The 16,321-nt window shown below is 35.5% G+C and overlaps 1 protein-coding gene across 4 annotated transcripts in view; it reads right to left on the reverse strand.

Moving 5' to 3' along the window:
- Window positions 1–411: 411 nt before the first annotated feature.
- FAM3C (FAM3 metabolism regulating signaling molecule C) overlaps window positions 412–16,321 on the reverse strand; it is a 54,505-nt gene continuing 38,595 nt past the window's right edge. The window contains exons 6-10 of one of the 4 annotated variants that reach the window (XM_081535349.1): window positions 13,930–13,988; window positions 10,165–10,215; window positions 7,963–8,047; window positions 3,322–3,448; window positions 412–2,728 (exon numbers count right to left, since the gene is read on the reverse strand). In XM_081535349.1, coding sequence (XP_081391475.1) covers window positions 2,639–2,728; window positions 3,322–3,448; window positions 7,963–8,047; window positions 10,165–10,215; window positions 13,930–13,988 — 412 coding nt within the window. In that variant the 3' untranslated portion in view covers window positions 412–2,638. Of the gene's footprint in view, window positions 2,729–3,317; window positions 3,449–7,962; window positions 8,048–10,164; window positions 10,216–13,929; window positions 13,989–16,321 lie in introns of all 4 variants that reach the window. The other 3 variants (XM_081535352.1, XM_081535350.1, XM_081535353.1) reach the window with 3 other exon arrangements.

A 16,321-nucleotide genomic window follows, 5' to 3' on the forward strand; every position in this document is an offset into this window, starting at 1 on the left:
TCTGAGGAATGCTTTAGAAAAAGTAAATTCTGGTACTTTATCCTGCAACTCCTCGTTTACATGCACTTATTGCTGTAGAAGGCCCAATTGAAGAGGTTGAGTGGCAAATCTTTTTCCTGATCAATGCAAGAAATTTTTCCCCTTTCATGCTCATTTTTTAAAATATTCTAAATGCATTTCTACTTTCAACTGCTTTCCTAAATAAACATAGCACATTTCTCACTCTTTCATTTAAAAATGGGACGTCTCAACCAAATTGAATGAAACTATCATCTTTTTGGAGGGGTCAATTTATTTATAATATGTATAAACTAAGTATAAAGTGCATTTCAGGCTAAAGGCATTGAGCTTCATCTGGCAAAAAAAATTACAAAATATCAGATAATTCATTTGAAAATGAATACAACATAGTAAGAACAATGATAAATTTTAATCAAAGTCAGGAATATAAAGATTCTGGCTCAATTTTTCTTTAATTTCCCAGATAACACTTTTTTTCCTTCTGTCTTTGCTGTATTTTAACAGGCATATCATAATAAACTTGTCTTGGGACTGCATCTATGATTACAAATAAAAATACACATCCATAAGTCCTTAAACACCATTTAAAAGACCAAAGTGTCAATGCCAAATTTCTGATTTTAATGAAAATTCTGAACATTAAATGAGCATTGTTGCATTTACAATGCTGATTTTTAAAAGCTATCTGAAAGTAAAATACAGTAAAATTATTGCTTTCAAAGTTATGTTGACATAAACCATACAAGACAGAATTGAAACAATAGCAAGCTGGATGAAAGCAATTAAATAACCAATCTTTTGGCATTTTATACACCTCTATAAAGCTATCGTTGTTAGTCCTTATCTTGAAACAGAAGTATTGTCATCTAGGTACTTAAGTTCTACCCATGTTAAGATATATCCTGAGGATATTAGTGTGTTTAACCATGGGAATGACTTAAATTTTGCATGTTAAGCAGGACAATAAATGCTTGACAAACCTCAATGTGAAGTTCTGTAGGTATATTACTTTGCCAGATAATACAAAAAAAAAAATTCACAAATGCAAAACCAAGAATATTTATTCTCATTACTAAAAAAAACAACACTTATTTCACAATCCCTGGAACTGTAAAATAGCTATTCTTTTAATTTACAGAATCAAGGGAAGTATTTGAAATGTTAAAATACACATGCTGCAAGATTTAGCATATCAGCACCAAAAATCTGAAAAGTTTACAAAAATTGTTTAGATGTGTAAGGTGCATTGATTCATGAATTACATTCAGTTTGAGGGAAGAAACAGTACCCTAAAACTCATTGATATTTAATAACTTCCAACTCAGTTTATAGCAAAATAAAAAATACTGCTTTTAGTTTTTCTTTATGTAAGGCATCTAAAATTGAGATCCAAAATTGAAGTTCTGCCTTTTACTGTGGCAGTTTGTTCATTACATTTTTTATGTTCCAGTTTAAGATACTTCACACATAATATTTAATGCCCTAAAAATATTTTAAGAAACTTGAGTCATTTTGTGAACATCTGAAGTTAACAAAAAAGTTAGATTTCTTATATTTTTAGGTAGAATTGGGTATGAAGTCACTGTGTATCAAATAAAATTATTTCTTAACTGTTATCAGTCCTAATCAGTTCATTAGGACTTTTCTATTGATAAATAAATATGTTGTTATCTTTTCAGGCAAAAACTACTATCAGGAAGTCAGATGAAAGTAAATACAGAATCTCTGGGTTTACAATCTAAAATCATTGTGACATTAAAGCATGCCTCTTTCCAAACCACTTGGTCAAGGCTGAAGACAATTAAATAAGGAAAACTTAGAACAGTAAGGTTCTAACTGTACTGACATGCTGTCCTGAATGACCTACTAAGGCTGGGGAAGGGACTTGGCCAGATTCCTCAGCTCTGGGGAGTTGCCCCCTCCTGCCTCACTCTCAATAGGTTATGCAAAATCAAGTTATTCACACTGCTAACACAAAATCCATCAAGCTACAGTCCTGAATGCCATCTACATTTATATATTTACTTTGTACTGTGTACATTAAACAAAGAATTCTGTTGTGCTTTTCATGTATTTGATATGTTTTCTTATTTTATTTATAGGTTTCTTGGGAAGGGAAGAGAAAGACTAAGAAAAGAAATACAACAAGGGAGTCAGACTGTAAAGTAACATTACACACACAACTAGCCCAATATCTTTTTAATTTAAAAGATACTATCATCAGAAGGCAATATACATATATATATGTAAAAGAAAACAAAGTCTGCTCCCTAAAATCCATATCATTCACAGCGACTAGTATATATCAATATATTTTTCATATCTGTTCAGTTATCCATTGGTAAGCTTTTAGAATTAAAAGATGCCATTAGCATCATGGTCTGAATATTGTACCATTAGAGAGATGTGCTTGAAAATGGTTCAGTGATTTGCTCATTATGATGCCTATTTACAAAGACAGCTATTTACGTTAGCAATAAATAATCCTGATATCAAAAGAGATAATGGACATGCACACACCGAGATGGCTGCATACTCTTAAAATATTTACACGTAGTTTTTCTGGTAGGGCTTTCCCACCAACAATGAAAGTGTGCTGCCTTCAGTTTTCTCCACGTCAGTCTTGTTTCTGGGGAATGCATCCTTCCATTTCTACAACTTCGGGCCATCCTTCGTATTTGTTTGTGTCCTTATTGTTCTTTATGTGCTGTTGGAACACAACCACAGTATAGTACTTTAGCAAACTGCATATAGTACTTCAGTAAACTACATAATTAAGCATACTCATTTCAGTGACACTTGTATCAACATATAAATTAGTGTTCAAGATGTTAAATGAGCAATGCTGAGGGTCTGGCATACAGTGGCAGACCTTCAAAGAGGAGCTGAAAGAACAATACACTGCAGATGGTCTTTAAAGATCCTTTGTAAGTCAAAAATAAGTTTACATTCTACTAAGTTCTAAAGTATTTCTGTACTTCATTGATTCTAATACCAAAAGTTCAGCTAAAATTTTTAATAACCAACTTCCTAAAGGTCTTATGATACAAGTAATCATAGGCCAATGCATTGTCACATAGGAAAAAAAATTTCATGTAGAATTTGACTAGTTTTTAAATTTTAAAATTAAAATAGTGTCATGGTTATTTCAAATAACTGATTGCCAGGAACCTATGAAAAATATGGAAACATATTTAGTGTCTGCTTTATCTAAGTTGCAAATAACTGGGATAAGAATACGTACTGTACAGTTTCACACAATTGCTGTTGCCCATTAATTATGAAGTCTGAGACACTAACCTGTTCAAAAGGGCTTTTTGTCTTAATGCCTTTTCCACCACAGAAGACCCAGTTGTCTCTGAAACCAAGATGAGTAATAGACGTACTCCCCAACTCAGCAATCAGCCGCCGGGCCTCATCATTGAGTCTTGAAGAGAGAGAAAAAGAACGATACAATAAAAGTAGTGTACTGTATGTGGTCTAAGGAATACTGATACACTTACAGTATTTAACATACAACCATGAAATAAATGAGAAAACCCTGGCTTAAATAAGAGAACATAAAAAAATAAACTTTATCAGAGTAACATTCCTACTACTTGAATTCTTTAATGATGAAAGTTATGAAATCTAGCAAATAAATTTCTAGCTTATGCTCTTTAGAAGTACCTTTTAGGTGTCTTAATTTCACAACAACATTTCATTTTCATCTACATTCCATCAAATAAAAAAGGGAAACGGTAGTCAGCAGGTACCTATTCAGGTTAATACAAGATCTTAAGTAGCCAACATCTTCATAAAATTAAAAATCACTTTGAATCTCGACTAAACTCTTTGTAAATTACATTTGAGTAGAATTAAGGTAAGTGTTAATAGAAATCTGGATGTTTCTAACACTATGTTTACTTATATCTGACTTCATAACAGTAATTTTTGCCTGAAGAGATGATAACACATTTATCAATAGGAAAGTCCTGATTACTGATTGGGACTGATAACATTTAAAAAATAATTTTATTTGACACACAATGAGTTTATACTCAACTCTACATGAAAATATAAGAGACCTGACTTTTTTTGTTAACTTCAAATGTTCGCAAAATGACTCAAGTTTTTCAAATATTTTTAGGGCATTAAATATTTTATGTGAAGTATCTTAAACTGGCAAGGCAGTTCTCATGTAACTAACCTGAAGATAAACAGGATACTTTATGTTAACAAAAAAAGCTTCATGAACAGGACAGAGCTACATATGTCATTAGCCTGTCACAATTAGTCACATCCAGGGGGCAGTGAAGCTGTTTTAACCACAGCTTGGGCACTGCTGCCCTCCTGGGAAAGGTCATAAGAATCAGTGAGAAAATCAGGGGCAGCCCTGGAATACTTAGTCTTTCAGATTCCTATCTATATAAAGTGATGCATTTATAACCAAGGGAAATCAAAATAAATGAAATAGCTGTGCAAAAGGACCAGTGAAGTCTCAGCCTCTGAAGATTCTGACACCTTCACACACAACTAAACGTACTTGCTTCTGGCTTTCTCCCCAAAGTGGGTCTATAGCTGTGTTTCTTGTAATCGTCCTTACATGAATTGCTATCACTTTCATTCATCTGCTTACTTGGTAAGCAATTTCTGTAATAGATGGACATCCCCTGAAAGTACTGTCTGAACTGTTCTCTCATTTCTGAACAGTGTTAGCATGTCATGGATCTGCAGACTATTACATTCCACTCTTTAGTTTATTCAAATGTTCTACTGCTGACCCCTTAATTAGAGCATTTTACTGGTATCATCAGCACTAGTAGTGAGTTTTGTTGCTTTATCTAGAATAAATGGTGCAGAACAGACGTCATGCTTACTGGGCAGCCTACTGACAACCTCCTGGAGGAAGGCCTATGGGCTTCAGTCAGTTACATCTCATAAAAATCACAAATTGCACCTCAGGGTGCAGGCTTCAGGGCTGCTTGTAAATAGATGAATGTTAGGTTCACAAATGCCAAGAGATTGCTTCATACACAAAAAATGACTTCAGAGTAGGTGGTTATCCAAATGTAGGCCTGGCCCCCTGACAGAAGTACATGCAATTTTTTCTTACCTAAAAAATTTTACAATTAAGAAATATAATGAAGGGCAATCATTTTTCCTTCTGGATTTCCAAATTTCAGAAGTTGTTGTTTTGATCTGCATGAATAAACTAACCAATTTAGCCAAAGATCTAGCAGCAACGTGAAACTGAGCTTTCCATTTTGATTCTGCTGATCTTTCCTTACTTTCCTTTGAGAATACCCTTAGGTCTTAAGCAGAAAAGGATTAATACAGCAGGGCTTAAAAAGGCCTAACAGCAAGACTGGTCCTTGGCTGGCTCTGGAAGCTTGGATTTGGGGAGGCTACCTCCATTCCCAGAACTGATCAGAATGGCTCTCATGTGTCTAAACTGTGCAAACAAAGTAGTTTATGCCAAACACCTACTTTCTGGCTGGGAATCTGGAATTTGGGGATGTATAAGGCAGAGGGCTCCTCATGACCAGCTCCCAGTAAAAACTCTGGGCCGTGAGCTCTAATAAGCTTCCCTGGTGGACAGCACGTCCCAGTGTTGTCACAATCTGTTGCTAGAGGAATTAAGCATGTTCTGTGTCACTCCACTTGGGAGAGGACTCTTGGAAACTCAGGCCTGGTGCCCTGGTTCCCTCCAGGCTCCGCTCTGAACTAGCTGCCCTTCGCAGATTCTGCTTTGCATCCTTTTGCTGTAACAAATCATAGCTAGCCCTGAGTGAGCAGGTCTATAAGCTGAGTCCTGGATTCCTCCCAGTGAAGAATCAAACCTGGGGGTGGGCTTGGGCACCCATGCCACATGTCCCTGTGTCTAGCTAACTACAAGTTTATAACAAGACAACTTCATCAACAATTTCTGAAGTTTTCTAATCGGCTTATGTAGAATTTGGAAGGTTTTATTATTCGTTTTTGCTATCTTCTATGTAACGAAGTAAAAGATGATTTCATGGTTCAAAGAAAAGTTGAAAACCATGCAACACAGCCAATATTTTGAGTGCTTGATACAGCAGATGTCAAAATATCCCATTTCTTTAAAAGGCAGTGCAGTGTAACTAATACATTTATACACAGCATTAATTCTGGAGATATATAACTGACCCTTGAACAACCTGGGTTTGAACTGCCAGAGTCCACTTCTATTCCATGATGGGCTCAAATAAGAAAAGGAAGTGTGCAAAAATACAAGGCAAACCATGTTACCAATGACAACACTTTTAATACTACTACAGGAAGACCTGAGTGCTCAAAATGAGATGAGGTTCATAAAACTACTAAAGGCCACAGAGAGAAATTTTGCTACCAAGTATAATAATGAAGTGATCCACTGTTTCAGGAGAATGATAGGATATCGAGATCAAAACACAACTGTCTTTTCCAGGGAGGCAAACACTCTTTGATCAACATAAAAAAGGAACAGTGGCTCAGGAATGTTCATATAAAGTACTTTAAAGTAAATTTAAGCCTCGAGGCCCATACGTCACACACTTAAATTCTTAAGGAACTTGTTAATATAATCTTCAAGGTGATGTCAGTTATTTTAGAAGCATCATGGAAAGTGAAGATGTTAAGACGTTAAAAGTTAAATATTTCAGTTTAAAAAAAAAAACAAGGAAAATTTTAAAAACAATAGTTCAATAAAACTAAATCTAACTCCTAGCAAAATTTTAGAATGGATTACAAGAAGGAGATCCTGTGAGTATTAAACAAAGAATAAGAAAATAAAGAGAAAGAGTAATAGGAAGGAGGCTGGATTAATAAAGCCAAGTAAACATCATCTCATACTTTCAGCTTTAAATGCAGTTTTGGGGAAGTAAGCCAGGTTATTATAATTAGCATCATCCACGAATTTCAAGCAGGCATCTGACAGTCTCAGAAAATTAAATAATTAAACAGAAACTGGACAGTATGCCTATTAGAGTACATTGGAAACTGAAAAGTAGTTTCTGCAGCTGATTAATACATGAATCCCTCAGAAGTGGTCTCCAGTTGGTGGCACCCTGCCTATAGTAAACATGTTTATCATTGATGACTTAGATTTAGAAATCTGAATGACTCTGGAGAGAGTACAAAGCCTAGACAATGGAAATCTCATAGGACAAATGTCAGCATCAAGACCAAGTGGGCCAATAACAGCAAAATTAAATTTAACAAGGTATATGAGTATACAGTCTTCATTCACATTAAACAAAACCAAGTTCTGAATGGGGAGAAAGACCTGACTTATCAGTGATTAAAAAAAAAAAAACAAAAAAAACCCTCTGAGATCAAATGAAGAGATCTGAGAATTTAAGGTGACGAACACTGTGATGTGACTGCCTAAAGAGCATGAATGCAACACTAGTCTTCATGAATATTAACCGTAATTTCTCAAACATGGTGAGTGAGCACCTCCACTGTACCCTGTACTGGCCAGATCACTTCGGGAACACTATGCCCAACTTGGGGCTTCATTTTAAGAGGGACAATGATCACCTAGAGAATGGCCAAGAAATGCAACCAAGAGGGTAAAATGACCTAGAAACTTAACACGATAAAAGATTAAAAGAGCCATTACAGTTTTAAAGGACTGGGGTTTCACAGGACAGACATACGTTGGGAAATGCCATAAGAAAATGGTACTGAAGAATATTATTGTCAAAGAAAACAATTTACAGTTGTTAAAAACAGAACATAAAAGAGTATAACAAACTTTATGTACAATGTGATTCTAATTTCACAATCATAGATGAATGATAAGTACACAGAAAGAAAAATTTTAAAGAGTCAACAGCGTTTATCTGAAAGGTGGATTACTTGACTGTTTTACAAATTTTTTCGTTGAAAATGTATTGCTTATGTTATTATAAATTATAGATATGCAAAGCTGCATAAATTTTGAAATTTACATACTTGGTTGCTCCATCATCATATGTTCCCATTAAGACTATTGTTCCATCTTGTATGGCCTTCAGAAACTCAATAAATGGGGCCACATCTGAAAAAAAACAGCAAGGGTTAAGTGTTTGTTTTTTTTTAATGACTAACCATCATGATAATCTCTTAGAACGTAACAGTACAAAAAATGAAGTGTTTGTAAATTGATAATTTCTAATGTAGAGAAACCAAAAGAGAGACAAATCTTATGAACAGGATAAAAATTAAGTTTCACATCAACTTAAAATTTCCCAATTCTGATTCATCCTGTGTGTGTTTTGCACTGATTCTCCAGGGGCTAAATGAAAAATCCATAGCATATTAAAGTATGACATGATTTCAAGTAAGAAATTTAGGAGACAGGAGAAAGGTTCATGGACTCCCTGAGTAAATGTATAAAGTTGTTTGCACAGATACTTTTCTAAAAAAGAGAATTTTTATTTACGCACAAAAGGATCTGTAATTTAAAAAAATTATATAAATATGTTCACAGCTGACCCTTGAACAACAGGGGTTTGAGCTCAGCAGTCCACTTATATAGAGATTTGTTTTCAATAAATCCTACAGTACCATGTGATCCTCATTTAGTTGAATCCGAGGATGCAGAACTGCAGGTATGGAGGGCCAATTATGGACCTCAAGCACCTGCAGATTAAGGGCTATCTGTAGAGGGTCCTGGAACCAGTCCCCTTTGGATACTGTGGGACAAATGTACATACATCCATAGTGATTTAAGGAATCTTCTGGGAATATCTACTTACTATAAACTAGGGGAAGAAATGTAAGCTAGTGATCACTAAAAGTCAAACTAATTAAGGCAAATACTGCAGTCATTACCTGCTTCATCTGCAGTACTAAGATTCACAAAGGATTAAACCATGTCAGTGACTATCAAAAGAGGCTGATTGGAAACTATCAATACAAATCATTCTACATCTTGAACTCCTTACAATGTCAGATTCCTAAGTGCCCAAGTCTAATACTACTTCAAAACTGTTCAGTTTCTTTCCACAGCAAAGATTCCAAAAATTTCTCTAAAACTGCATTCTATCTTAAAATAATAGCATTTTTAATTCAGAAAAAAATGTTAACAGAGCAGCTAACAAATCACTTGCATTTAAATCCAAAGATGGCAGTAAACTGCAACTACTTCTAAATTTGAGGGGTATTTTCAGCAGTAGTTTGCTGATCTGAGATGAAATACCAGAGCTTCTGGTCACATGACTGATTTCAACAACAGTTTTATAAGAGGTTTTCCATGTAATAAATTTTGGTAGAACAAATCATTCCTTTAGAATCTAAAACTGATGGCACATTTTAAGCTGATACACGTTTTGACAACATGAAAAGCTCTGATCTCATTTAAAAAATAAATAATACATGCCATCTTATTACAGGCTGAAGAAATATTAGAAAAGCTCAATGGTCTGAGAACAAGATAAAATTGGGAAGCCTAACAACTGCTGGCTTCCAGGGAATTCATAAAGTGGATGAGGAGGTGCAGGGGAGAGCTTCAACTTAGAAAAGAATCAACAGTTAAATCAGTGTTGGCCTTCCTTCACACTTAAGGAACAAATCTCTTTCAGGCACCATCTTCTTTGAGGTGCCAGGTCCTTCCCTCTGCAGGCTGGTGACTATTTCCACCTGCTCCTTGGAACTGCCAAATTAGGAAGATTATCTGTGGACTGCTCTAAGTGCAATAAACTGGAAAGAAAATTCTACTCCTTCTCTCAAATATTCATCTATTTGAATAATAATCCTGGTTATGAACTTAGTTTTGAGACTGAAAAATTTTATGCAAAAAAAATCAATTCAGTAAGGTAAACACTATTACACTGGTTATGCCCTTCTTCAAATTATTCTTTTTTTTTAGAAATTTCAGACAGAAACCCAAAGCAGCCTAAAGCTTTGAATTAGTTGTCCTGCAGAAAACAGGACTCAGACTTTAACAAATCTCAAGTGTGATTATCACTGCTCTTAATTACACATAACCAACAATTTTTATAAAAAAGCGAAGTGTATGCAATATGACTTAATCATTTAAATATGAGCTGGACATTCAGTGAAAAGAAACAAAATTAAAACAAAACAGTACCATTATTTTCTCATCAATGGACTACATTATATTGGTATGATTTAGTGCCAGCAACAGAACAGTTACAAGTAATTCACACTTACTTCCTCCCCACATGTCAAAATATCTGGTGTCTATTAGTTCTCCTGTTTTGCCTAAAAGAGATTGAATTCATAGCAAATTATGCAATTGAAATATACTCTACATTGTATAAGACATATGATCTTGCCCAATGTGAATCCATTAGCACAGAATTATTATGACAAATACTGAAAATTTGAATTGCATGCATCTAAAATTTTTTTCTAAAAGGGTAATTTTTGAATAGGACTTCCTCACTAATTTTGTAAGCTGAAGAGTAGCAAACAGAAATTCACTACTGACTTTAGACAATTCCAATTCAAAGTTATATATTTTTCATCCTCATGTGTTATCGTCTTTCCTTATGGAAAATTATCCACAAATACATAAACCTTAAAAAAAAAAAAAACAAATGAATCAATGCTATTTTCTGTTATTAAAGCAATCTTGCCAAAAAAAATGTATTTAATTTCCTTTTGAAACTTTTTTTTGCTATCAATTGGACAAATATGTATAGAATCATTTATACATAGGAAAATGCAGAAACTGGAAACAAAAATATCTCTCTCATTGTGAAAGATATAGAAATTATTTTCCTACAGTATGAACTAGAGAAGGGGGCTGTGGATTCTCTTCTTCCCACACAGTTTCAGAGGGTGATTATGCCAAAAAGAGAAGTATGCAGCTGGGTCTCACTTCACAGGTTAATATTTTCAGATGTGATTTTTCAAGAACACTTGAGACGTTCAAGATTCAGTGCGGACAATACTGAAAAATTACAAGTGACTGACTCTTCATTCAGTCCCACATCCCACGCAATAGTCCACAACCTTCTGTCATTCTACACACCCGCATTCATGTCAGTCTGTATCATCTTCAGTTCAGGCGCAGTCGTGTCTGACTCTCTGCGACCCCATGGACCGCAGCACGCCAGGCCTCCCTGTCCATCACCAACTCCCGGAGTTTACTCAAACTCATGTTCATTGAGTCGGTGATGCCATCCAACCATCTCATCCTCTGACGTCCCCTTCTCCTCCTGCTTTCAATCTTTCCCAGCATAAGGGTCTTTTCAAATGAGTCAGCTCTTCGCATCGGGTGGCCAAAGTACTAGAGTTTCAGCTTCAACATCAGTCCTTCCAATGAACACACAGGACTGATCTACTTTAGGATGGATTGGTTGGATCTCCTTGCAGTCCAAGGGACTCTCAACGGTCTTCTCCAACACCATAGTTCAAAAGCATCAATTCTTCAGCATTCAGCTTTCTTTATAGTCCAACTCTCACATCTATACATAACTATTGGAAAAACCACAGCCTTCCCTATACAGACTTTTGTTGGCAAAGTAATGTCTCTGCTTTTTAACATGCTGTCTAGGTTGGTCATAACTTTCCTTCCAAGGAGTCAGCGTCTTTTAATTTCATGGCTGCAATCATCATCTGCACTGATTTTGGAACCCCAAAAAATGAAGTCAGCCAGTGTTTCCCCATCTATTTGCCATGAAGTGATGGGACTGGATGCCATGATCTTAGTTTCCTGAGTGTTGAGCTTTAAGTCAACTTTTTCACTCTCTTCTTTCACTTTCATCAAGAGGCTCTTTAGTTCTTCTTCACTTTCTGCCATAAGGGTGGTGTCATCTGCATATCTGAGGTTATTGATATTTCTACTGGCAATCGTGATTCCAGCTTGTGCTTCATCCAGCCCAGTGTTTCTCATGATGTACTCTGCATATAAGTTAAATAAGCAGGGTGACAATACATAGCCTTGATGTATTCCTTTTCCTATTTGGAACCAGTCTGTTGTTCCATGTCCAAGTCTAACTGTTGCTTCCTGACCTGCATACAGATTTCTCAAGAGGCAGGTCAGGTGGTCTGGTATTCCCATCTCTTTCAGAATTTTCCACAGTTTATTGTGATATACACAGTCAAACGCTTTGGCATGGTCAATAAAGCAGAAATAGATGTTTTTCTGGAACTCTCTTGTTTTTTTGATGATGCAGTGGATGTTGGCAATTTGATCTCTGGTTCCTTTGCCTTTTCTAAAACCAGCTTGAACATCTGGAAGTTCACAGTTCATGTATTGCTGAAGCCTGGCTTGGAGAATTTTAAGCATTACTTTACTAGCGTGTGAGATGAGTGCAATTGTGCAGTCGTTTGAGCATTCTTTGGCATTGCCCTTCTTAGGGATTGGGATGAAAACTGACCCTTTCCAGTCCTGTGGCCACTGCTCAGTTTTCCAAATTTGCTGGCATACTGAGTGCATCACTTTCACAGCATCGTCTTTTAGGATTTGAAACAGCTCAACTGGAATTCCATCACCTCCACTAGCTATGTTCGTAGTGATGCTTTCTAAGGCCCACTTCTCTTCACATTCCAGGATGTCTGGCTCTAGGTGAGTGATCACACCATTGTGATTATCTGGGTCATGAAGATCTTTTTCGTACAGTTCTTCTGTTTATTCTTGCCACCTCATCTTAGTATCTTCTGCTTCTGTTAGGTCCATACCATTTCTGTCTTTCATTGAGCCCATCTTTGCCTGAAATGTTCCCTTGGCATCTCTGATTTTCTTGTAGAGATCTCTAGTCTTTCCCATTCTATTGTTTTCCTCTATTTCTTTGCATTGATCGCTGAGGAAGGCTTTCTTATCTCTCCTTGCTATTCTTTGGAACTCTGCATTCAAATGGGTATATCTTTCCTTTTCTCCTTTGCTTTTTGCTTCTCTTCTTTTCACAGCTATTTGTAAGGCCTCCTCAGACAGCCATTTTGCTTTTTTGCATTTCTTTTTCTTGGGGATGATCTTGATTCCTGTCTCTTGTACATTGTCATGAACCTCTGTCCATAGTTCTTCAGGCACTCTGTCTATTAGATCTAGTCCCTTAAATCTATTTCTCACTTTCACTGTATAATCATAAGGGATTTGATTTAGGTCATACCTGAATGATCTAGTGGTTTTCCCTACTTTCTTCAATATAAGTCTGACTTTGGCAATAAGGAGTTCATGGTTTGAGCCACAGTCAGCTCCCGGTCTTGTGTTTGCTGACTGTATACAACATCTCCATCTTTGGCTGCAAAGAATATAATCAATCTGATTTCGGTGTTGACCATCTGGTGATGTCCATATGTAGAGTCTTCTCTTGTGTTGTTGGAAGAGGGTGTTTGCTATGACCAGTGCGTTCTCTTGGCAAAACTCTATTAGCCTTTGCCCTGCTTCATTCTGTACTCCAAGGCCAAATTTGCCTGTTACTCCAGGTGTTTCTTGACTTCCTACTTTTTCATTCCAGTCCCCTATAATGAAAAGGACATCTTTTTTGGGTATTAGTTCCAAAACTTCTGGTAGGTCTTCATAGAATCGTTCAACTTCAGCTTCTTCGTTACTGGTTGGCGCATAGACTTGGATTACCATGATATTGAATGGTTTGCCTTAGAAACGAGCAGGGATCATTCTAATATATTATGTTAGGATTCCTATATCTGCAGCAAGAATTCATCAATTGTTAGATAATGTTAGATTGGTTGTATCCTGACCATCTCATGGGAGGCTCTCTATACACTGCACAGCAAGTTGGATGCTTCCAAGAGAGCACAATTTAAACACTGAAATGCAGTGTCTCATCTCTACTCATAGTTGATACTGTGGGAGGGTGGTGGGGAGAGCTTTGATGTCAAGCTTGACTCTTTCTTACCTGATCCCTTGATATAAGAGTATATTTTATTTTCAGCCATACAAATATACCTATATACCACTATACCCTTATATCCAGCATACCCATAAGGTAAAATAATTATTCTTACCGTTTACCAAGGCAACATTGATTCCTCTTCCAACATTATTCTTAACACCACTCATTAAACTGAAGCGGGAAAAATTAAGACAAATTTAGAATTAGATATTGCACATAAACATCCATCAGGGAAAGCCATTCATGCCAAAAAAAAAAAAAAAAAACCAGTTGGGAATGTTATATATACACACAGCTCATTAGTACTACAGTGGAGACTGAAAGGTCTCTACCAGGTCAGAGAAGACAGTCTAACACTGAATAATTTAAAAGCAACATTCTTAAGTAAGATTTCACAAATAGAAATATATATTAAAAAGTATTACAGTCAAAATACTAGACTCTTTCTTGCTGCCCTGCATCAGATTATGAAAGACCGTTTTAGAAAATCCATCAAACACATGGACATTATGCTCCCAGCCTGCACCATTCTCAAGGGAATAAACAAGGGTAACCTCTAGTGTAGTTTCTATAAATGTTAGTGTGACATGAAACAGAGGTGAGATGCTACCAAAATTTATAATATGAAAGCAAGAAGATTTAACTTAATTGTGCACATTCTCTTAGTGATTACTGACGCAAAATTTCTCAATACCCAGAAGAAAGAATATTGTGTTCATATAATTACAACATTGAACCACAAGACTTGCAGTGTCATTCTATAGTAATCAACCTCCACCAGCAGCTCACAGACCATTACATAACGATAATAAATACTGTGAAATGAAAGGTACGAGCAAAATATTTGCTTATTATCAGTTCAGTTTATTGAATTCAAATTCTTAAACTTAAAGTGTAGGTACCTTTTATTCTAAAAATTTACAGTGATGTGCTGTGAAATGATTAAGAAGTGGTTTGAGGTGGTGGGAAGTGAGTATGCATATATGTGAATACACACTCCTGTACTCATACATGATACATCTATCTTATCTAACCTTTATCCATCTATCAACAGATATTCAGACTGTTTCTATCTCTTACCTATTTGAAATAATTACATTCTCAACCAACAATGTAAGTTTATTATAAATTTTATTGACAGAAAGGATCTGAAGCACACAATTTTACAAATAACAAAATACATACTTGATTATAAATTTCACTTAGCCACTGATTCTCACAGAATGTGTTATGATTTTCATGGAACTCATTTTACTTACCCTACGGCAGCAAGTGATGAATGAGTAAAATTCCAACACAAATGTTGGATATTATTTCATTTAAAGAATAAAACAAAGTCAGAAAAACCTGAAACAGTGAACAATAAAGACATATGCTGGAATTTCACTTGTCTGTCAATGATGTGAGTGATGTTTTTGTTGACTCACTGAAACATAACTTCCTCAACTTTTGTGCTATTCCTAATACCTATGAACATAACATACTTTAAATTTTACTCTGGACAATGAACATTTTCTCCCTCATTTTCTTAAGTCTAGACCTTGAGTCAGCAAAATTTTCTGGTAAGGGGCCAGATAGTAAATATCAAAAGCAAACACTAAAAAAGCTATCCAAAGAGATACACTCAATAAATAAATAAGAAGTTTTTAAAAATGTTCATATAACTCACAGGAAGGCAGTAAAAGAAAACAAAAACAAAAAACAGATAACAGAAAGTAATAAAATGGCAGGCTTAAGCCTGAACACATCAATAATTATAATAAGTATAAATAGTTCAAAAATATCCAATGAAGACAGAAATTGGGATGGTGGATTAAAATAGGACTCGACTACATTTCTATAAGAAATAGGTAGAAACAACCTGGAAGTCTACAAACTAAGGAAGGGAAATGAAATTAATGAAACTAAACAAAATGTGACATATCTATACAATGGACTATCATTCAGCCATAAAAAGGAGTGAAGTACTGATATATACTATAACATGGATGAACCCTGAAAACACTATGCTTAGTGAAGAAGCTGATCACAAAAAAACCCTACATGTTTTATATATATATATATATATATATATATATATATAAATATATATATATATATATATATATATATATATAAATATATATATATATATAAAATGTCCAAAATAGGCAAATCTATAGAGACAGAAAGCACACTTAGTAGTTACTTAGGGCTGCTTGGGGGGCAGGCAGATGGAGCAGAGTGCAATAGGAAAGGAGCAGGAGGACAATAACTGAAGGACCCAGCGTTCCCTTCTGAGGTAAGATGTTCTAAAACTGACTGTGGTGATGGGTGCACACATCTGTGAATATACTAAAGTCCCCTGACTGTGGATTTTAAATGAATGTACTGTAAATGTACGGTAAATGAGCTCTATCTCAATAAAGCTGTTTAAACAAAAGCAAACAGGAATGGCTATATTAACATCAATTAAAATAGATTTCTGAGCAAAGAAAAATATCAGAGACAGAGAGGAGGTCTGC

Source organism: Giraffa tippelskirchi, chromosome 10 (genome assembly GCF_054371585.1).
Source record: "Giraffa tippelskirchi isolate mGirTip1 chromosome 10, T2T-mGirTip1v1.2.pri, whole genome shotgun sequence".
NCBI classification, from domain to species: Eukaryota; Metazoa; Chordata; class Mammalia; order Artiodactyla; family Giraffidae; genus Giraffa; species Giraffa tippelskirchi.